The sequence below is a fragment of the Ictalurus punctatus genome, chromosome 5 (genome assembly GCF_001660625.3).
Source record: "Ictalurus punctatus breed USDA103 chromosome 5, Coco_2.0, whole genome shotgun sequence".
Lineage (NCBI taxonomy): Eukaryota > Metazoa > Chordata > Actinopteri > Siluriformes > Ictaluridae > Ictalurus > Ictalurus punctatus.
The window spans coordinates 8,899,444-8,923,087 of NC_030420.2; the positions used below are offsets into that span (position 1 = coordinate 8,899,444).

General features: G+C 41.5%; 1 protein-coding gene and 1 long non-coding RNA gene across 5 annotated transcripts in view; one reads left to right on the forward strand and one right to left on the reverse strand.

Moving 5' to 3' along the window:
• mib2 (MIB E3 ubiquitin protein ligase 2) overlaps positions 1-23,644 on the reverse strand; it is a 91,653-nt gene that overhangs the window by 49,968 nt on the left and 18,041 nt on the right. For 3 of the 4 annotated variants that reach the window (XM_017468433.3, XM_017468434.3, XM_053680173.1), the window contains exons 2-3: positions 4,333-4,731; positions 992-1,163 (exon numbers count right to left, since the gene is read on the reverse strand). In XM_017468433.3, coding sequence (XP_017323922.1) covers positions 992-1,163; positions 4,333-4,731 — 571 coding nt within the window. Of the gene's footprint in view, positions 1-991; positions 1,164-4,332; positions 4,732-17,147; positions 17,884-23,644 lie in introns of those variants that run through there. The other variant, XM_053680172.1, reaches the window with a different exon arrangement.
• LOC124628181 (uncharacterized) lies at positions 4,956-9,548 on the forward strand. The gene is made up of 2 exons (XR_006982534.2): positions 4,956-8,112; positions 8,359-9,548. It is a non-coding gene; the product is annotated as an uncharacterized LOC124628181 (long non-coding RNA).

Here is a 23,644-nt window from a genome sequence, read left to right on the forward strand (position 1 = left end):
TTATGACAATATGACAAACAATTTTAAAAGTCTAACTATCGAGATTCTAAGTAACTGGAGACAGAACTCTTTTCTTTTTTTTTTGTACTCCACGTAGATCAGAAAGCACTGGAATCGTTTTTTTATCCAGAAAAAAATATTTTTTATAAACAGCTTCTAAATGTTCATAGGGCAGTCTTTCCCAGATCAATATGGCTGACATGTTGACGTGAATGTTTTATGTGCGCAGGCACGTAGTGTTTCTTTACAAAGTGACATCGCCAACTACTGGCCTGGCATGCATAATACAGCCTCTTTTTTTTGGTCCTTTTCGCGGATTCGTGTGAACAACGTTGTCGTCTGTACGCAAAACTTTTCAAAAATGCAAAAGGAAAAACTCTGTTTTCAGTACATCGTTGTCGTGTACTCTTATTCACTGGTTAAACCAGACGGGAAAAACAGACATTGTAAAAGTGGTTGTAAAATGATAAGCTTTATACCAAGAAACATAATTGTGGAAATTGAAACAAAGTGGAATTGTTGTGTGTTTTACAAAAGCACATGGACATCATTAATTCAAACAAAAACAACAACAACAACAACAACAAAAAAAGATATAATTTTCTGATTGTGCAAAGAGCAAAAGTCATAATCCTCTAGGACAGGATGCTTCTGACACACAAAAAAGGGTAGAAAATGCATCATGACTTTTTGGTATGTTTGTTTATCATAAGCAAAAGAAATCTCGGCGAAGCTGTAGTAGCTCTCATGCAAATACACGATCATAAAATATGCGGGGCATCAAATACTCGGCGAGTCACTTTCATACTTTTGCATACTAGACTTGTGCCGTGAGTGAAATTCATGCGTTATGTAACGGCGAGCTATGCTGGGAGAGAAAGAAGAACAATGTCACATTCAGAAAGAGCTGGCAGGAATAGCATAAAGCGTAGCCATTATTAGTTAGAGGTGATGAAATGAGATGAGAGAAGACGAGGCTTGGTATACTCACGGCTGCGAGTGCGCGGTCTCGTAGCGCTCGAAAGCGTGTGAGAGGTCGTGCTTGTTGTTCATGTAGCAATGTGTGCACAGGTCATAGTCGAAGCACACCTTGCATTTCCAACGCATTCCCATGATGCCATGCTTCTTACAGCTGTCGCAAATGATGTTTGAGTGGCGGACACCTACGGGAGGAGGCAGACGACGACAAGGCGCTAGGGATTAGAACAATCGTGCATCAGGGCAACTGATGAGTTATGACTTACTGATGTGCATCACTAGAGCATGACAAATCATCAGCATGATTTCAGTTGCACGTTTTCTGAAGAAAGTTCTGATTTAAGCTTCGTATTCACTGAATCTAAAGCTGATTCCAGTTTAATTTACTGTGTACAGAGATCGTGATTATAATTACGCAGGGTTTTGCGGTTACTGAATGGCCCTGACCTAATTTTGTGGCAACAGCTTAAGTGCAAAATGAAAATGAAAATTCTGAATACTCAAACACTAAATTTCCACTAAAAGCATAAGTGCTCCATTTTGATTAACTGCTCGATTCTGAATCTGAAGCTACTGAATAAACCAGCAAAGCAATAGTAATGAATCAAAGAGCTCCTGCTCAGTGTTGTTCATTAATAAATACACGTTGTAATTGTTGGCAGATTGCTGTGGTATAAATGGAATAAAACACTTCATGCCCTGTCATGTTTTATTCCTTACTTATTTGCTGTGCCTGCATTATTGTTGAACTCTCCTGCTCCGTGTCACTTACAACTCACCGTGTGAAGGTTTCAATGTAAAGCCAGACAGGGCGAGGAGTTCGTTTCTATGGTAAAAAGAAAAGGTGCCATAAAGGTGCTCAAAAAAAAAAAAAAAAAAAAAAAAAAAAAAAAAAAAAAAAAAAAAAAAAAGAAGAGCTGTATGAGGAACTAATCTGTGCTAAATTTAGATGAAGTTGGACCGACAAAGTTTTCAGATAGTTGCTCAGGTATCACGTCAGTTGTTTCACTGGGAAAAGCAGTTAAGATTTAAGAGTTGAGCGTGATTCATTTTGATCATCTACAAATAGGTGCAGGTTCTTTATTAGTACCAAGAATTATTATGACAACTCAGGGGGCAAAGATTTTTCCTACAAAGCCCCCCAGCTATGATTCAATTATTATTTTTATTAAAGTAATGCCCTCCAATGGACTGGCATCCCATCCAGGGTATATTCCTGCCTTGCACCCCTGACCAGAATAGAGCACTTAATAACGACGAATGAATCAATTGGTCGATTAATTGACACTCTGTGAGAAGAAATGCCCATGAGATGACATAATTGAAAACTGAGCTCACACAGTTCTGCATTCGTTTTAAGGCAGTGGATAATGAGCACACAGCACTGGTGCCCTTTTCCATGTACATTGCTTCTCACTCACTCTATCTCTCTCGCTCGCTCTCTCTTTCACTTTATTTCACATGCTCTTTCGCTCCATTACTCAGAATCATTCAAGGCAGAAAAATGCTGCTTTTAATGGTGCGGGAAAGAGGCATCTTAGCTTAGCAATGAGCATGTACTTGGCTATAAATACAGCCAGGGCATCTGTGTATGGCTAAACTGCTGAAAGAATGTGTGTGTGTATGAGAGAGAGAGAGAGAGAGAGAGAGAGAGAGAGAGAGAGAGAGAGAGAGAGAGAGAGAGGGTGAGACAGGCAGATAGACAGCGACTTTGCAGCTAGAGGAAACTGTATGTGCTGCTTGTGTACATCTCTTTATATAGACCTGCACCACTGGAGGGAGTGAGAGAATTCTGCATATTCATATACACCACTAATATAAGGAGATAGGACAACATGGTCGGATGGAATGTTGCTGAAGTTTCGGCTGTCTATGGTACTGTTTACATCTAGCCGTTTCATGGGTCTTCAATCTGGACTGTATCCTGATCTTAAAGATCTTAAACCACATACATTCAAAGGTCTAGTTTAAACGGGTTAGCCAGATTAAAACTGGACTGCTGGGTCAAACACCACTGATGGCTGTGGCATCGTTTGGATTCAAACTCGCACGTTCCTGAAGACAAGCGCATACACTTCTTTGCTGTACCACTCAGGTGCCTGCAACCTTGACCTTCAGAGCAGATTTCTTCCACAATGTCCAGCACCACTGTCGGACCATTTGTAGCAACTTTTCGTATCATGTTTTGGATGACGCAACCAGAACACTACATTCAATTTCCACCCCTAACCTTCGTTTATGGCATGTATGACGTTTAAATATGTAAGAATTAATGCACAAAACAATATCCACAAGCATGCATGTTTACTGCAGAGCTTAATGCTAAGGACCAGGCTGCTGAACTGAGATGGCCATTTAAAGCAACTCTCATAACTAGAACCATTTTTGACTATCAGCCTTTTTTTTTTTTTTTTTTTGCGCAGTCCACAAGTTGATGATTATGGAATGTGGCTTGGGGAATTTGCCCATTCAGAAAAAGAGCATTAGTGAGGTCAGGAACTAATATCTACTGATGTCATCCCAAAGGTGTTCAGTGGAGTTAAGTTCAGGCATGTTCTTCCACTCCAACCATGGACCTCGCTTTGTGCACAGGTGCACCCTCATGCTGGAACAGGTTTGGGCCTCTTGGTTCCAGTGAAAGCAAATCTTAAAGCTACAGCATACAAAGACATCCTATACAATTGTGTGCTTCCAATTTTGCAACAATTCGGGGAACCACATATGATACTTTTGGGCATATGGCCCAACTGAATTTTTGTATTGTTATCTTTGTCTCATTTGGATATAATCATATTGAGTTGTGCACAATTTCTAAAATCTTTAAAAGCTTTTTTTTTTTTGTAAAGGGAGTGGTCTTGATGCAACAAAAAAACTCCTGTGTTGAGCTCATCTGAGAAAAAGTCTAGCCAATTTAGGAGGTATGAATCGCACACAGAGGGTTTCGATATTATGAATAAGCTGCTCAGAAAATACATATTAACCATATAGCCTGCCATCAAAATGTATTTTTGTATACATATTAATGTTTTGTTTTTTTTATCTTAAGTTGCTGACTTAAAATCACCAATTCTCACTACGACCCACGATCCTAAAATTCAAGACACATAAAATGAACAAGTATTAAAAAAAAGCCTTAGCCTAAATTTACATTTTAAACTTCTCGCTTATTATTCAGTTGCTCATGTTAATGCATAATATTCCGGAACTAGTATGAATTACTCAGCAAGTTGAGCACAATGAAACTAACAGTACCTGTAACTAGTAGTTATGCAAATATTGACCCACATATCCTTGATATAATGTTCCTGGCTGTCCAAGATACTATTCTAGTAGTTTGTAACCACGGATACTCACCGATCTGTGCGTTGTCATAAAGCAGCAGGTCATAGGCACCCTGGTAGCCGGTGCGGTAGTTGGTGCGAGTGCCGCTGTCCCACTGCACCACTACGGTCTTGTCAGGTGTGCTGGTGCTGCCCTGGCGCCCCACTTCCACCACTGTGCCCACATGGCCCTCACCATCGTCCTGGTTGCCCCACTTCCAGTCAACGCCACGCACCACACGCATACCCACCTCCATGGCACCGCGGACAGGTGGGCTAGCACTGCCACTTCCGGCCTCGCCGCTGCGCTTCCGGTGGGGTCGCGCAGGCGGCTCGGCGGGGGGATGGGTGGTGGGGCCGCTGGTACGCGAGCGAGCTGGTGGCAGCGGGAGGGTGCCGAGTAAGGGGCTCTCCGGAGACAGGTCAGGGGTGACTGAGGAAAGAAAGCAAGAGACATGACTGTTATAAGACTGATTTGGAACAAGCTGTTTTAAGCTGTTGCATTAGCAAAGCAGATTCAGGCTGAGGTTAGCAACAAATGCTTATACACAAAGAACGCTACCTCCAAGACTTGACTGATATACAGTACAACAATGAAGGCATTCCCTCTCCCCTCACATACGCAGTGCAAATATTGCACAAAATCAGGGGTTTTTTTTATTGCAACTAACTCAGAATGCAAGCGAGCATCATGTGATATGAATCCAGACCAACAGAACCTCTGGCATAGTGAAGCAGACATGCGTCTGTGTACTGTATAAAGAGGGCAAGTTGACCTTGTGATGAAATCAGCCCTGTCCGTTTTTTTCTTCCACCTCAATAAACAAACTGTTGTACACAGGACAGAATTCCCCTTGGGGATGTAAATCAGTTCTTGTGGTTAGACTGCATGACCTAGTAAGCTCCTAGTCCACTAGCAAATTTGTCATGAAGCCTATGGCCTAGACTGTAAACAGCTGAACATTCTGACTCACTCCGGTTCTCCCACAAACACATATACAGTTTTAAAAATAACTTTTAAAATAATCTCCCAAACCAGCTAGCTAAAATTAGAGAAAGCCAAAAATGGTTATTTTTGTAATGCGGGTCCCCCTTTATGTCAGTGATTTCTGCTGCATTCAGTGTTGGGATCTTAGTCTATTTTTGTGACTGCTGCAGTCGTCTGCACGGTCACTCAACTGCGAAACTGACTGACACATTAGGCGTAATCAAATAACAGTGACTGATATTAGGGTTGCATGGATGTATTGTTACTAAAAGAAATCACATTACTAAAGCACTGATAATGTCTCTTTAAATATTCTATGTGGGAAAAAAAATATATGGTGTAGTCACGTTAGGGGTGCTAATGACTGGCTTTGAGAATACATATGGATATTCACCTGAGTGTGTGTGCTTGGATACGGATCATTTTTAGGCAGTGGATGTAACGGATATAACAGAAAGTGGAGGAGACGGACTGCACTGGAAAGTGGAGGAATGTGGGTGCAGTATGAGGTGGAGGGGACAGGCTACAGAGGAAGGTAGAGGAGACATGCCGCTGTGGGAGGTGGAGGAGAGTGGGAACACTATGAGGTGGAGGGGACAGGCTACAGAGGAAGGTAGAGGAGACATGCCGCTGTGGGAGGTGGAAGGAAACGGGAGTAGTAAAAATGTGGAGGGGACAAGTTGCAGAGGAAGGTGGAGAAGACATGCTGCAGTGGAAGGCAGTAGGAAGCGGGAATTTATAAACCTAGAGGAGATAGGCTGCAGTGGGACGTAGAGGGGAAAAAGCAAAGCAACTGTTATGCATTTCCACGCTGTCAATCAGTCAGACATTTATCATAAGCAGCATACCTCGCTATCATTATCTGTGACAGCATGCTTCTCTCTTTTTAACAATTGGGAGTTGGCCAGTCAGACATATTAGCTGCGTCCTGAATCGTGTAATGTGACAGTATATACTGCATTCGATGCAGCGCCTACTGCGCGGCCGTTGAAACAGTACGCAATAATCAGCATGTGTGTGTAGTATGAATACAATCCCGGACATACTACATCCGCCATGTTAGTACTGTCATGTGACCTTCAACGTAATCATAAACAATCCATTTAAACGGGAGCACCAGATTAAAGCATCCGCACTACCGGCAAAATGCACATCAGGAAAGTTAACTGAATTAGTAGTTTAAGGTGGCTGAGGTAAATTTGTTGCCGTTAGCTTGGCCAGTTAAAGCATGACGGAGGTCAAAAAAAAAAGGTTTCAAACGCTGTTTTCTTGTTTAAACCTTCAAGAAGTTAACAATTTATTTGGGTATTGTCAAACAAGTCCTGTTTAATCAAGGTTTAATAATTAGAAAGCACCGACGCGCTGTATTCCACCATTGGTTTTTCTGAGCTCGTCCGTGCCAGTTCCGTTGCATTATGGGAAATTTTGACTCCCGTAGTGTCCATCGGTTACGCGCTGCAAAATCTCGCCGGAAGCAGTACGCCGTCCGGGTATTTCTCACCTACTGGGAATTCAGATAGAAAAGTACTACCCCTCTGGCGTACTGCTTTTCGCCTACTGTGTAGTAGAGTGGTAGGTGATTTTGGACGCTACCACTATTCTCATAGTCACACCGAGGCCGGTTGCGATAATCAATATATAGACTTATCGCACGATATATGGACATGAGCTCAATAATTTTTGGTGACACGATATATTGTGATTGATCATCTTTATAATTGAAAATAATGGTGATATTCAATTTTTACATAAAAATCAACGTCACCACATTTTAGTCGGTCGCGCTGCAGAGAAGGTGTGAACCCACTGCGTTATATAGTGTTTCGTGACAACTACAGCCAATTAGGAAGAATAAGTCCCGATGGACTTGGTTTCAAAGCCGCATTCTTCTGCTCCGGTGTGGGAACATTTTGGCTTTAAGCCGAATGAGAGAGGAGAGCCAATTAACGTGAACGGGCCGGTATGTTGACTTAGTTTAAAAACAGTGCCAATGAAAAGAGGTAACTTAACTAACCTAAAATCTCACCTAAAAACAACCATCTCAACCAGTTTTTTAACCTGGGAACAACAACCACAGCTGGAGGTGGAGAGGGATCTTCCAGACAGTTATCTGTCACAGATACCTTTTCCCGGCAGTGCAAATATAAACGTGACAGCACGAAATGGCGCACGCTCACAGATTGCGCAACTCACTATATATAGCCAAAGAGATGCAGCCATTAAACACGGTTGAAAAACCAGCATTTAAAAATAACTTCTGACAAACAGCACGAATTGCCAAAGAAAACTTATCTCTCCCAAACTGTCAGTCCGTCCTTGTACAACGAAGTAAAAGACAACATTCTGAAGGAGATAAAAAGACATCTCCTTTTACTCTGCCATTACAGATATGTGGTCAAACTCAAATATGACCCCATATATGAGCGTGACCATACACTACTTAACTGCTGATTGGATTCTGCAGTCAAAGTGTTTAGAGACCAGATACAAACCACAGAACCATACTGCTGATGTACTTGCTGAAGCCCTTTGGTCTGCTTTAACGGACTGGGAATTGGATGAGCGCAAAATGGCCCGTATAACTACAGACAATGGTGCGAACATAGTGGCTGCAATACGCAATCTCGGCTGGCCATGGCTCAATTGCTTTGGCCACAACCTCCATTTGGCTGTTTCCCATGGACTGGACGGTTAAAAAGGATCGCACAGCACTTTCCATGGGACTTTGTAGGAATCTTGTCAATACCTTCAACCTGAGCTGGCTAAAGAATGGAGACTTGAAGGCACAGACTGAAACCAAATGTACCCCAACACAACCTAGTACTGGTGAGTGATGGTAACATGTTATTATACAACATAAAATATTTAAAGGGTTAATATAAACTTAATTGAAAGGGTTGTTTTTTGGGGGGTCTGTTTGTATGTATGTATGTATTAAATAATTGGCTACATTATAATATAACTACGTACAATTATTTGCGATTAAATAAAGGAAATTTAAAAAGTAGCATTTGTTGAATAATGTTAGTATAGACGAACTAATGAATATAAAAACAATGTTCTTTTCCCCAGGATGTCACCACACGATGGGGCACCAAGCAAAAAAAAATAAATGCTCGAGAGGGTGCTGGAGCAACTATACCCAGCCATAAGATGTGTCCTGGTTGAAGATCGAAAAACATGGCCACCTTAATGCAACCTGGCAGGATGTTTCTGTGCTGGAATCCATTACTGCAGCAATGAAGCTAGTGGCTGATTTCACATGAGATGTCCTCTCAGGGGAAAAATGTGTCACTGTGTCCTCAGTAAAGCCCGTGTTTGCACTTTTATCACCATACCACAATGACACAGCACTGACGGCAAACATAAAGGCGAACATGTGCGGACAGAGAAATACAGCCCATCTGAAATCCGAAACCTTCTGACAAAGGCCACCATCTTCGATCCAAGGCATCGTGGCACCTTGGAGGATGCGGGGGTCTTGGATGATGTCAAAGAAAAGCTCTTGCAAGAACTACTAGACATGAACGAGGAAGAAGAAAAAGGAGAAGGTGCAAGTGAGAGCTGCGTTAAAGCTGCAGGAGGAAATGAAGTATCTGAATCTGAAACTCCATCAACCAAGAAGAAGAGGCTCTGCGACTTTCTCCAGAACAGAAGAACCCAACTTGCAAGTCTCCAGACTCGGGCATCGGTAACACAACGAGTGCAGGCTGATGCGGAGCTGACCAAGTTCCTCCGGAACGGAGAACTTGATACATCATCTGATCCCTTGATGCGGTAGCGTGATAACCATAGAAGATGATTTCCTCTAGTAGCCAAGTTAGCACAAAAATAAGGGTGTATTTGTGCAACAAAGAATGTTTAGCACAACTGGTTGTTACCCCAGAAAGATCCTGCCTTAAGCCCCACAAGGTAAAAGTGTTGGTGTACATTTCTCGGAATCTTCCTAACAATTAAAAATAGATCTGGCAGCAGATATGGCCTGTTGAGGCATCTCTGCAGGACACTTTAAAAGTCTAAACTGACTTTGTTTAACATGTTACTTTGTTCTTGTTACCTTGCACTTTGTTTTTTTTTTTTTAACCTTGCATTTATTATTTATTTACATTTTATTTACTTAGGATTTTTTTTTTTGACATCCCGATTCCAATGTCTAAATATTCTTAAGAATCAAACGTTCTTTGTTCTTTGTTCTTTGAAAGAGTGCACTTGCATTATTATGCTATTATATAATCCGTGGCATAAAATGGTCTTAAAAATGACATCGTTTATGGCAGTTAATTTCGGGACGATATATCACACAAGTAGCAGTTATTGTGACAGCCCTAGTCACACCTGAAGCAGGTAATTAAAATCAAATAAGTGGGGGAAGAACATGCACACAGACTGGTTTGAGAATCTTGTACGTCCTGATCACACGCCTTTTTCTAGATGTGCAATTAACGGTTTTATAAGAATGATTGGGAGTTCCTTTATAAGAGGGCCTAACCTATTTAAAATACTACACGGACTAAGATAGAGGGGGGCAGAGGTAGCTTGAGATGAGCTTGTAATTATCTTCATGACAAACAACTAAACTAAAACTGGTTCAATTCATCCACCGATCTAAATATACCCTTCTGTATGTAATCACCCTTTAATTTTATTAATCCGTCATTATTCATACTCTGTTATCTGAAGAATGCCTCCATCATAGCACGTTCTCGCCTTTATACTGGCTCAGGTTTCCACCTGACATCACACAGTTATCTCCGTCCTGTTCGCTAATGGGTGTTCCTATCTTTAGTAGCACGATGGTTGCCATGGTTTCACTGGTAGCGTGCTACACGATGTATACAAAAACCATCCATCTGACCATAAATCAGATGTCTTCCCAGTAAAAATGAACATTTCATAGGGAGCTGCTTGTGTTTAAAAGTAATCAGTGCACTGCATCCGTCTCTACAAACAATCTTTAGGGAAACGACCTCAAACGAGTCCCAGTGCTTTGACCGCTCTAGATGGTTTTATTCCTAAATTAGAATTGAGGACTACCATGATACAAACCCAAAGAAATATTCCTTGTTCTGGTTTATCAGTCTAGTGGGAAGGGTGACTTTGCACGTCTTGACCCAGCTTTACAAAAAGTTAGGAGGTGTGTTTGAAAGGGCACATCTCTTTCTGGTGTTGCATAAAGCTTTGAACAATGCATAAGGAATAAAACACGATGGGCATGATGTTGAAGGAAAATAATCCACGCAGGAGCGGTGTGATATGGCCCAACGCAAAGCAAAGGAGGCTGGTTTGTACTTTGTGTGCGTCTGCAGAAGCGGCGGCATTGTTGACACACTCACCTGCGTATCTTATGTACGTCTCGAGCAGGGGTATTCATACTGTGGGGCAGGGGTGTGATGAAATACCCCCCAAAAAATAAATAATTTTATAACCTTCCAGACCTGCTAACTTTTACACATTTCAACAAAAGAATGGAAAAATTTGGTCGTCTTTTTTAAAAAACTTTTAGATAAACCAATCGACATATGAATCGGTAATGATTAACAGTTGCGCAGGTGTTTGGAGCTCTCCGCTTGAAATATGCCCTGTTATGGCACTCTGCCTATCTGTCACGGTGAAAGGAGATTTTTTTTGTTCATTGTGAACGTGAAACAAAATCCATCAACGTGTTGATGACGATCATTAAATAAGTATATCTGATCAGTTAACTATATTTATTAAGGAGGCCACCAAAATATTTCAGCCAAAAATAGTCAGTCAAACATGGCACTTTCATATCGCAGTACTGAGGAATAATTCTGTTCTATATTTATATTTCCATAAAATTATTTATTTGCTTTTCCAAGGTGCAGATGGTATAACCGCAGTTATATGATGGTCAGAAACCATTCATGGTGTCAAGAAGGACGTGGTTTGAGGGGGGAGGTGCCAGTTCTCTAAAAAATGGGAAAGGGGGCTCATGGGGAAAATACCTCGGAGCTAGAGGATTAAATGCGGAATTCACTATTAGAGCCAAAAATAATAATAAATCCCCGTGCGTCAGTTTTCCAGGTCGGTCTGCAAAATGTTTGGGGATTTCATTCACAGCAATGTGCTCCACCACTGACAAGCTCTGGTACTCTCAAAAAGTTCTGCCAATCCTTACATTGAAAAGTATTCACTAATGTAGAAGATCCAGAAAACTGGTACGCAAACCAGACCATAAGTTGAAGGTTAACATCAGAGGTGTTTAAAACGGTTTAGTGTTAGAGTAGTACTACGTCATGGTCTAGAATACTAAGCATGCAATCTAAGTATGCAATTTGAGACACAGTGCTGGTTTGTGTAACTGGGGGAATCTGTCCAGTTTGATTGCTGAAGTATTCTAGTGCTGTGTTTCAGGATAGTGAAAAAGACTAAAATAGCACTTATACTTATATTATAGATATTTATAGCATTGTATTTCTGGTGCAAGTAATGAAGCCCTTGATTAGTTGCATCAGGTGTGCTTGAGACAACACCTGTTTTGCATATTTGTGCTGTTGTGAGGGATTCTATTCAGGGGGTTGAATCATTTTGAGACATTATAAGGTCATTATAACTTCGTATTTTCAGTTGAATTTGGGAGAATCACTTGAAGCACTTGTTGTGTTGAACTATTCCAAGTGCTTTGGTTCATTGTAAACAGCTGAAAGTCTGTAAATAGAAGAAGAACTCAAGCGGCTTGCACAGAGACAGAGACCTGACCTCAACCACATCGAACACCTTTGGGACAAATTGGAAGGCAATTCCAAAATGATGAAGAGCATTAAAGAGGCATTAACCCAGCAAGGGCAAACAGGGCTGGCAGCACTCTCCATGAAAGCATACAGAATTAAGTTAAAGTCTCATTTTCCTGAATTAATAACCTATAACCTCAGGAGGCGTTTTTACATTCATATCAAATGTGAACGATTCAGCCTGGGTGCAAAACCACTTTCACGCAAATAAAGAGCTCTGCTGCCCTGCAAAAGTCCTCAAATAATTGCTTAGGTCCTCTTTTCACAGGAAGTAGGATAACCAGTCAAATAAAAGTACAGTAAAAATGTAACTGATGTAAAATTTTGCAGGGAAGCAAAGCCAATAGTTCATACAAGGCCTGCATGCCGTTTTCATAAGAAACGGCTTCCTAGTGATGCCATGGGAGCCTTTTACAGCACTACAATTTACAGCACTGCAGAAGCCATCCATCTATCCATCCGTAACCTTTATCCCCGCTGCCTTACAGGAATGCAATACTCCTTCCAAATAACACTGTTCGTTCCATTTTTGTGTGACATGAAGGTTAATCTTGGTCTCCCATAAATCAGACTTCAGATGCATTTTCGTTCATCAAAACAAGTGAATTCCAGAAAGCAAGTAACTGTCTGAATTCACGTAAAAAATACCAGAAAACATAATGGCAAGTTGATATTCTTACCTCCAAGAAAATAAGACCCTCGATTCCAGAAACTCCCTTACATGCTTTGTCTTGTGGCAGCAAAACAGTAGGTCACACACACATAACACAAAACTATTTCATTTTTTTTTTCCCCCAGTTACTTTAAAAATGCTAAAACTGTTAGTTAGGATGGAAAAGCGAGTTATGTATGTAACGGTCATACTATTATCCATTGAGAACCATTAACGGCAGTGAGAAACACCTGCACACTGCCTAATGCGCAAACACAAGCATGCTGAGTCACGTTGTAATAAACAACAATTTACAATAAATACCGTCATCAAACAACCTTGTTTCTCTGGAACTTTCTTGCTGAGACAGCACTAGTTCTGAATTACAAGAAACCCTTGCAGTTATCCATGATTCACGGAACCAGTTACATTATGTGACTAGCATTCTACTTCACCCCTTGTAACCAACAACATCAAGAGGAACAAAACCCACCTTAGGACAAAAAGTAAAGAAGGTGCTCAGAGATTACCACCACACTCACTGACAGGGGCATAGTCAACACTGAAGAATCTGCAGAAAGTAATGCCCTGGTAGCAGCAGCACGGACATCCTAAAACAGAGTAACTTTAAAATAAATAAATAAATAAATAAATAAAAAAGTCCAATGAGGAAGAGACACTCCTCATAAAGTGACATGTCACAGTAAAGGCTGGGACTCCAGACCATCTATAGGCTAAGGTAATGACCTTCACCACCAAGTGGCCTAGCTTCTGCCAAGACAAGGAAGCCCCCGCCCCCCCGTGTCTTTCCTCTGTGGCAGATAAACAGTTGGTTTGAGTGTCGGATGGCTACCATCTGGTCTAAATATTACTACAGGGTGCTTGCTGGCACAGCAAGGAATTCTCAGCAGGCTCACACTCACTGAAGACTGCTGGGTCACATAGATCAGTGATATGACCATAAGCAGAAATCCTCAATTTAACTACAAGGTCACCACAGAGTCTTATGGCTACCATGCAGAGCTCCTAGACGACTATGGTGAATGGAGGCATCTTGATGCTTTTAGAATGACTGTAATAAGCCTGTGAAACTGCAGAGAGATACCATCCGTTGTGTTGTGATGCACTGCAAGGGCTGCCACATAAACCATTAGATGGAGACTTACCATTGTTTAGCAAAACAGATTAGAAGTCAGGATCTAGGGGATCAGGAAATAGACCAGGTCCAGTTGATGAGGTGACCTGTGTACTTGCATTCAGAAGTGTTTCCTGGACTGCTAGGTCATAGCTCTCAGTTGGTGACTCAATCAGCATGGCCAGACCCACAGGCAACACTATAGTGCACTGCATAGGTGAGTTCCTCTCAGTGAGGCCAATCTTGAAAGAGATTCTGTGCAATTCTGTGCCACCCTGATTATCTCTTTCCAAAGAGACACTGGTCCCTCATGTGTCTTGGTAGGGGCACATGGGGTCAGTCTTGCAAGTACGACAGTATCCTGATGCCACTGGCCTCCCAACAGGGTACAGGAGAGGCACTTTGAAGCCTACCAGGGGTCTAAGAGCATGGTTCTACATGAATAAGATTCGTGAGAGGCAGGCAATTCCCACGTGGCAGGTTGTTGTGACCATTTGCCAGTGGTTTAGACGGCTGAAACAGGACTGTTGCCATTTACTCAGAGTTGCTGATGACAGTACTTTCAGCACTTTAGTAGCAATCTTATTAAAGTACCAATGATACACTGTCTGAGCATATTATGGGGTATCAATTTCATTTTGTCATATCATCCAGTTCTAATGGTAATGTTGCAGAATTTGACATAAAATACAAAAATATTGCCACTGTGTTTATTAAATGCATTTGACAATAGCAAAAGATTTCTGAAACCTCAGAACATCTTAAAATACACACAAGGGGGAAAAAAAAAAAAGTTAGTACTGCAATTTAAATCTAGAACTGACTGACTGTAATACAGAGGACACATGCAACTCTTTCAAATAGCTAATAATCTTGCTTAATAACTTGGCAGAGAAATTAAAATGCACCCATCTGTGGAAGATAAAAAATAAATAAATAAATCCTGCAATGTCTTTCAACACCATTGTTCCAAATCCTGGAAGTAGGAATAGGACCAGACAAGGATTCAAATTCTTAAAGCCAATATTTCAGCCAAACCACTCAAAATGGATCTTAAATTTAGCTTGTTCCACTCTTAAGGTTGCCCCACCAGTACTCTGAGCTGCAGGACTACCGCAGAGTTCTTCTTGTCATGCACTGTGACTTTTGGAGAGGGCTTTCACAGGCAAGTTCTGTGCCAAGCAAACTGAGTGATTCAGCAAAGCTGCAGGGTCAAAGAAGTATGTATCTGGACCATTGTTCTCCCTTCTGCCGTGCGCTTCCAATGTTATTGGACAATGTTTCTTATTAACATGGACACACACACACACACACACACACACACACACACACACACACACACACACATCAAAATATAAAAGATGCTGGCTCTGTCATCCAGCGCATCAATTATTAAGTTAGATCATTTAAACCCTGATTTTTTAAGATCCCAAATAATGAGCACTAATTTGCATGTGCAATCGGTGGGCATGTTTTGGGTAATTTACAAAGGATAACACCGTAAGTAACATCACGCGTAAGGTAAAGAGAGGAAACGATATTTGAATGAGGGTTTTTGTGTATGCTAACTGTTCTAGATAGATATGGTGGAATCAGATCTCAAAAAGAATCCCAGAGGAGTCAAACCGAAACCTGGCACATGTCTGCGCAAAAAGGAGAAATTATTATTATTATTATTATAAGAGGGATCTTAGAGTGGAGTGAGGTAACGCATTTATTTGTTCTGTACTTGGTGGGAAGCTAGTGAATGATACACATTCCTCACATTTACTTATCCTCATTGTGGAATTTGTATCATTAAATAGTTGCTATTCACGAACAGGTGGGCTTTGTACGTTTCTCTCTATTTTTGTATTTCAAACTCTGTTATACCAGGTGTCTGCTCGGCCTTGGTGTGTTACATATTGATTGCTCTGTGTTTTGGCTAGCATGTTAATGCTATCTGGCTTGCGCTGAACATGTGTGCCAGGGTGGAGAACAAAATATATAGATTAGATAATAAAATATATTGAGAACAGAGATTGGGTAATAAAAAACACGAAGATCAGCAGTGACTGGGCGTCTACTAGCCTCACTGATGGTCGAGGCAAATAGATGCAAACCTACACAACACTGTGCTGTGAGATTACAACTGAGAGACAGAGGTTTTGAGCTTTCACCCGATAACTGTGATTGTCCCACTTTTTAAGTATTTGTTTTATTCTCAATATGATTCTGTAATAATGAAGAAATCTAATATAGGATTTATTATATCCTCAGGAGTTGTGAATACTTGGGCCACGTATTAAACCACATACTACCATACCAAAAATTTTGTCAGTACACCATAGGCGTTATTACTATTTAGGCATACTCAATAGCGGTTACATTACGTGGTTTGGGACACAGCCCTGAATATGTGCACCTGCAGCCGTGAGATTAATCTGTGCGGCGGAGAATGACGCCACACAATGACGTTACGAAATGTTCTTCCACAAGTAGCTTGAAAGAGCATTTTCCCAGCAGAATTTCAAAATCTTAGATCCAGCAGCTTTAAGGCAAACATGCAAATAAAAAGGCGCACTATTTTTGCTTACCTCAAAAGATGTGCTCGTGTGTACTGTAGATGAAGTTATTTGCAGATGACATTCATTTTACATTAGGAATGCAATACAGTTTACATACACAGACTTTGGAAATTCCTTTTTTACATGTTAGAAGAGTGTGAAAAACAGCACAGGACACTACTTTGCAAAGGTCTGCCCATGATCGTGCAGCAGGTATTATTTAGACCTTTTAATAAATATAACAGATGAACAACGAAAAAGAAAAATACACGCACAAGGAAAAATGCTGTGAAAATGGGGAGGTTGTTGCGTGATGGAGCAAGGCTTTCAGTTAAATATGATTTGTGTGTCACGGTTATTTTAAAGGTTAAATAGGCTTGTAAGTGTGAATGAAATTATTCATTATTAATTTGTAATAATTTTGTTTCTGTTCATCTGAGGGTAACGCCTAAGAAGGCCATGTCATGTCACTGAGATCAGTACAGAATGTTTATCTGCTTACAGAGACACAAACATGTTCTTCTGTTCAAGGTTCGTCTGCACATCTTCTAAGACCCTAAAACAAAGCCTGTTTGAACTGCCTCAAACTGCTTCTTATTGGTACACAGAAGTGTGTCATGCTCTGCGTTTCATATTTTATATATATATATATATATATATATATATATATATATATATATATATATATATATATATATATATATATATATATATATATATATATCCTGCTTTATTCTATCCAGTATTAACCATCTTACTGTAATAAACCTTTTTACCTTCAGAGGACGAGTCTGCGAGTGTTGCCTAATTTCCACAACAATTTGGTGTCTCCTGGCTGGGCTGCGTGAGTCTTTCCAGCTTTTCTGGACAACAAGCAAACAGGAGGAGGCTCGTAGAAAAGTTTCACCCTGAAGCCCGAGTTGACACGCAGACAGTTTGCCGTTTGTTGTGAAGAGCAAAAGCCCGATGCAGCCTTACCACTGACTGGTAGGAATCTTCAAGAATTTATAATTTAGAATTAGAATCTTATGAAGTCATTGTGTGTTGCTGTCTGTGTGGAAGGGAGTCAGTGATTTAGAATTTGAATTTTATGAAGTCATAGCGTATTTCTGTCTGTATGGAAGGGAGTCAATGATATAAGAAATGTGTGTATTACATTGAGGGAAGTATTACATGGAGCGATTTCTTATAAGGAGTTCCAGGAACTTTGCCTCTGCAACGGCAGAGATATTGGCGTTTTTTAGATCACAGCTTCAAAACTAAGATTTATACCGACGGATAGAGAGAGAGAGAGAGAGAGAGAGAGAGAGAGAGAGAGAGAGAGAGAATAACGGTAAAAATATTTGCCAACCGGAAGAGTCCGGTTCGAGCAATAAATAAGTAAAGAGAGTACTTAATTAAGAAGCGCAAGAGGCGCAGTATTTTTGCGGTGGGTTATCATCAAGTGGCATGCCCCGGTGACTCATTCCATCATATCAGCGGTACATGATACATGTGGCAAATTTAACGCGCAAGTAAATTTTACTGAGATAAAAATTTTTTTTTTTTTTTTTTTTTTTTTTTTTTTTTTTTTTTTTTTAAAAGAAGGGTAGAGAAAACTGTAAGCCCCACCAAATTGCTGTACGTGGCCTTGCCCTCACAGGTAAACTCTTTTACATTCTTAAGGTTTGCTCTATTGAACCTACAGGTTATATGATTAATTGAATGTCTAGAGATTTGGCACACATTTTGAACCTTTTCTGTCTGTGCGAGAGAATGCATATTCACTTGATTTTCATAGCACATTCAATTGATTAAAATTTTGAAAAAAAGTTATAGAAGCTGTAAAATAAATAAATAAATAATAATATGGGAAAAACATGGAGCAAAGCACATCCTGAGACACATGCTATGGTATGTACAGGGTGCTCATATGTTGATCCTAATATCACATTTATGTGTGTGAATTATGGGGAAGGCTGTTTGAACCAGTATGATGTATGGGTTAAAGAATGTGCTTTCCCTGAAAAAGGTAGTTTTAGCCTCAGACAGTTAGAACAACTGAAACTTAATTTAGAGACAAAGGGGGGAGAGAGAGAGAGAGAGAGAGAGAGAGAGAGAGAGAGAGGGAGAGAGAGAGACCTCTAAAACAAAGAGCGAAGTGCAGCTTTTAGCAGACTGGAAGGCATTTGCTGAATGGCAGAGCGAGGCACATAGAGAGAAAAAATGTCAGGCAGGGCCCTCATCTGTTTCTCAGTGTGCTAAATTGCAGAAAGCCAATCCCGACCTGGATCGTCGCCCCACCACGACGCCCACAGCCAGTAAGGAGGGAGGAACCTGCCGTTTCAGAGGCACCTCCTCACGATGAAGCGGCCCAGCCTACGCCACTCTATCCGAACCTGTCAGAACTGAGCCACAACCCCAACCGAACTATGTGCCAGCCGTCCTAACTTCACCGGTGGCGTTACACACGAGATCCCAAGTGAAGGAACCAACAACATGGCTGCCTGAGGGATTCAGACCAACAAAATCAGACAGAGAAGGGACACGCCGTGGTAAATGCCCCGGTGCTATAAGTGGCCAGAGAAGGAGGCCCTATGCTAGTTCACAGACCCTGGACATTGGAGGACATCAGGAGTAACATGACGCATCTGCTGGCGCTCCGTGAAGTAGGAGGACGAAAGTTTGGGGATGAACTTCAGATATTCTGCAGAGAATTCAGACCCATCACTCATGAACTACGACGACTGCTCATGGCGAAACTTGGCATGGACCTGGTCAAGGTTTCATGTTAATTCCCAAAGAACGATTTCCGCCTGATCAACCCACAGTGGGACGATGGAGTCAACACAAGGTACAGAGCACAAATCACGGTGCTCCAGCAGAGGCTGACAAACACATTTCCTGTGCAAATGGCCATGACAAAAATAGCAAAGTGCAAGTAGCAAGATTCAGAGATTGTGTCCCAGTATCTATCTCGTCTCACTGAAGTCCATGATGCAAATTAAGACCAGTAGCACTGGCAGATGGATAAGCAGCCGAAGTCACGGCATGGGAAGCACATCTCAGAAACAGCTTCATGAATGGTATGAAACCAGAGATCGTTGCCCTCGTAAAACGTCAACGCATTACCATGGACACTGGTAGAATAATATACAATCCACGTGGAGAAGCTCCTACGAGAGGCAAAGGAAAGAAAGATGGAGAGGAAAACCAAAAGGACACTGACGAGGAAGGCCAGGTGGCAATCTGATACAACTTCACATGTTTTATCTGCGGAAAAGTTGGACATTTTGCAAGAGACTGTCCAGAGCAGAAGCGAACTAACGGGCGGACTTAAGGGAAGGGGGATGCACCTGGGAACAGAAGAGGTGACATCAGACACCCAAACTATCAGTCAGCTCACAAAGAACAGGAATATATGCACACACGCACATCCAACATTAGTCAGACTGACAGTTCACAAATGTCTGAACCTGTCATGACCCTTAACCTTTTAAAATACAGCACCTCTCCTTTCACACAGTTACCACGTATATCTCTTGTAATTAATGGGCAAAGTGTCACATTTTTGATAGACTCAGGAGCAACATATTCAGTAATAAAACACTGCGAATTAAAAGAATCCCCAAAGATGAGTTCACGGCCACTGCACTCCATGGGCGTGACGGGACATTCAGTATTAGAACGTTTCTCTAACTGCTAGCTTGTGAATGTGAAAATGGGAAAAGAATAACCCACTAATGCCTAATTTCGTCTTCATGTCCAGTCAATCTACTGGGCAGGGACTTAATGTGTGTTTTACACTTAAATTTGATGTCCTCACCTTGGAGTAATAATAACTGATGACTCATCTGATCTGATGGGAACTCGTTAAACTTGTTAAAGAAACAGAGCTCTGTATTTATCGATGGTCCAAGCATCACAAGCCTACAGCCTGTGCTCATTTGTTGACGTTGGCACATCATAAGATGAAGGACAACTATGTCGATTTTATGCTGTCCTCTGCCCTTCATCGCACAGCGCAAATGCATGAAGGAAGAGAATTTAATTTTGAGAAAGAATGGTTTATCGATATCCCAGAAAGCGAAGAGCTGTACCTAAAGGAACTATATTGGTGTGACAAATTCTGTGCATGTTCCGTCAAATTGAGTGACATGCAGTTGCGTGTATTTTTTGTCTCAGAATCAGCGTCTCAGGTCTCATTAGCCAAAATAAAGAACAAACAGTAGAAAGACGTGGGACCATGGGTCAGGTTATGTGAGAGTGGGAAAATCACAGATTGGGAACAGAAACACACCTCCAACATATGGTACAGTCCGACACTGGGAGTTTATAAAAATTCTTTCTGGATATGTGCAAGGTTAACCGGGATGTTATTTGTCATGAGAAGGGAATGTTTCTGAACCTTGGGACAAGCCCCCCACATGCCTAGAGATACACCCACAATTGAATAAGGTGCCACTCGGCCTTTGGACACAAGGGAAACATGACGTAGGCCTGATTAGAAGTGCACCACCAGTCGTGATCACGCCCAAATCTGACTTTATGCCCAGACAATCTCAATACCCTCTTAAATCAGAAGCAATTGAGGGCATTAGACCAGACTTCAATTCATTATTGAAGGGAGGGGTCATTGTTCCCTGTTCAGATTCACCGGTGCGCACCCCAATATTCCAGTGAGAGAAGCAAGAAAAAACCCTACAACCTGATGAATGGAGATTTGTACAAGATTTGCAAGCGGTTTATGCAGCAGTCAAACAGAGCGGTCCAGGCGTGCCAAATTCTTACACTATATTAAGCCAGGTTCCAGCAAATAGTGAATGGTTTTCAGTTGTAGATTTAGCTAATGCATTTTTCAGTATATGTCTTGATAAAGACAGTTTCGGTTTGCATTCACATTTGACGGACGTCCTTACACTTTCACTCGCTTGTGTTAAGGGTATTGAGAGTTACTAATTTACATACAACCAAATGCTAAAGGACAGCTTAGCACCTCTACCACTTTCTCCAGGGCACAGTGTGAAACTGGCACTATAAAATTGCTGCAGCATCTTGCCAAAGAAGTCCACAAAGCCAGTCTCTCCAAATTACAGTATGTGCAGCAAGAAATGAGTCTCATGGATCATGACATGACATGACAAAGGGAAAGAAACTCTCAGCTGACAGGGTATATGCAGTCCAGAAGATTTCCAAGCCTCTGATGAAGAAACAAGTTCTCTCTACCCTAGGTATGTGTTCGTATCGCAGAACTTTCATTCTAAATTATTCCAGTCTAGAAGCACCACTCGGAGAGATGGCATATGCGACAGGTTGGACAGCTCATCCTCAGGTAAGTTGGATCGAGTCGCTGTAGAGTTTCCCCTGTGTGTCCGTGCAGTAGCAGCAGCTGAGAAAGCTGTGGTGGCATCCAGAGACCTGGTAGGTTACTCAGAATGGACCCTTCTGGTTCCACGTGAAGTGTCATTACTCATGCTTGAACCTCATACCTGTCCACCCAACGGTGGCTGCACCATAACACTATACTACAAGACATGCCGAATGTCACTATAAAATGATGTACTGTCCTTAACCCTGCTACTCTTCTTCCAACAGAGGGAGACAGGGAACTACACGACTGTGTCGTACTAACTAATGAACTCTGCTCCCCTAGAGTCGACCTGAAGGATGTCCCATTGGAAAACCCAGATTTGATCCTTTTTGTGGACGGGTCTGCATCACGTGACCCAGACAGGTAAAAATCGAGTGGACTATGCAGTAGTAACCACACACGAGACGATCGTGTCAGGAAGTCTCCCTTCAAACCTTTCAGCACAAGCAGCGAGACTGTATTCCCTCATAGAGGCATGAAGACATGCTGAGGGACAGTCAGTAAATATCTACACAGACAGTAGATATGCCTTTGAGATAGTACATGATTTGGGGACAATTTGGAAACACAGGAACTTCCTGATGAGTTCAGAAACATACATAGCCCACCACAAACTAGTCTCTGAGCTGCTGGACGCAGTCCTACTCCCCAAAACTATTGCAGTATGCAAATGTGATGCACACACTAACAAATTAGTGTTAGTTCTTCTCTTAACAGATAGGTGGTATCTGTTAGTAAGCCCTGTCACAGAAATAAATTCACAAATCACTGGGACCGTTCCCGATAACACTGGGGGTCCAGGGGTCGACCCTTAAGCTGGAAAGATAAACCAAAGTGCGATATTGAAATTTATTGGGTGGAAAACTTAATGTTCAATCATGCCAATCACATCGTTGCAGCAGAAAGAGTGCTTGATGCACACACTTGTACCCAAATTTGGTATTTATCTGATTGTGGTGACGGGACTATGTGCCTAAGGTGACATGATTTCTATAGGTCCCACATAAGCCCGAAAAGTTCTTTAGTAGACTATTGCTGCAGATTGGACGACAATTAGTAGTTAAAAGCCCGTATGCCAGTATATTGGCCGCCTCTGTAAACCGTTCTGTATCGCCTTTCATCAGAAGAATCATTGCCAACAGTGCTACCCACACAACGTCACACGTCCCCTCGTCACGCAGACACATAATGGTTATTCCATCATTGAGCACAGGCGGTCTGCGATACGCAACCCTCCGCAGACTAGCGAGATGGGGCTTGATTGGCTGAACTCAGTGCTCGGGGGATGGGGCTCGCGAATATTAACTGTCTGTCTACCAATAGGTGCAATAATACTTCTTGTCTTGCTCATTTTGCCTGGTACTGTTTCTCTCGTTCGGAGCAGTCTCTCACTCTCGTTGAAATCACTAATGACCAAACGCTGATGTTGACAAAGACTGAGTATGATCCCTATGATGACCAATCTGACTTGTATCCTAAACCTGACTGGGTATCAGATCCTCCCAGCGACGATGACGACTCATTGACATCCATTTCACACCTATTCTAAATATTCCTTTGATCATGACGACTCACATTTCACTCTAAAATGAGCTTGCTTGACTACAGGATACTTTACATCTGCAAAAACAGCCTTAGCGCATTCATTATGTCTATTTCATGATGAGTTCAGTTGAACCTTGAAAGGATTCTGAAGTTCTGATGTACTCACAGCATACTAATTTCTCTGTTAATTTTAGTTATCATATTTTGTAATGATAAAATGGGGGAAATGTGAGGGAAATTATTCATTTTTACTTTGTAATAATTAAGGCCATATCATGTCACTGAGATCAGTACAGAATGTTTATCTGCTTACAGAGACACAAACATGTTCTTCGGTTCAAGGTTCGTCTGCACATCTTCTAAGACCCTAAAACAAAG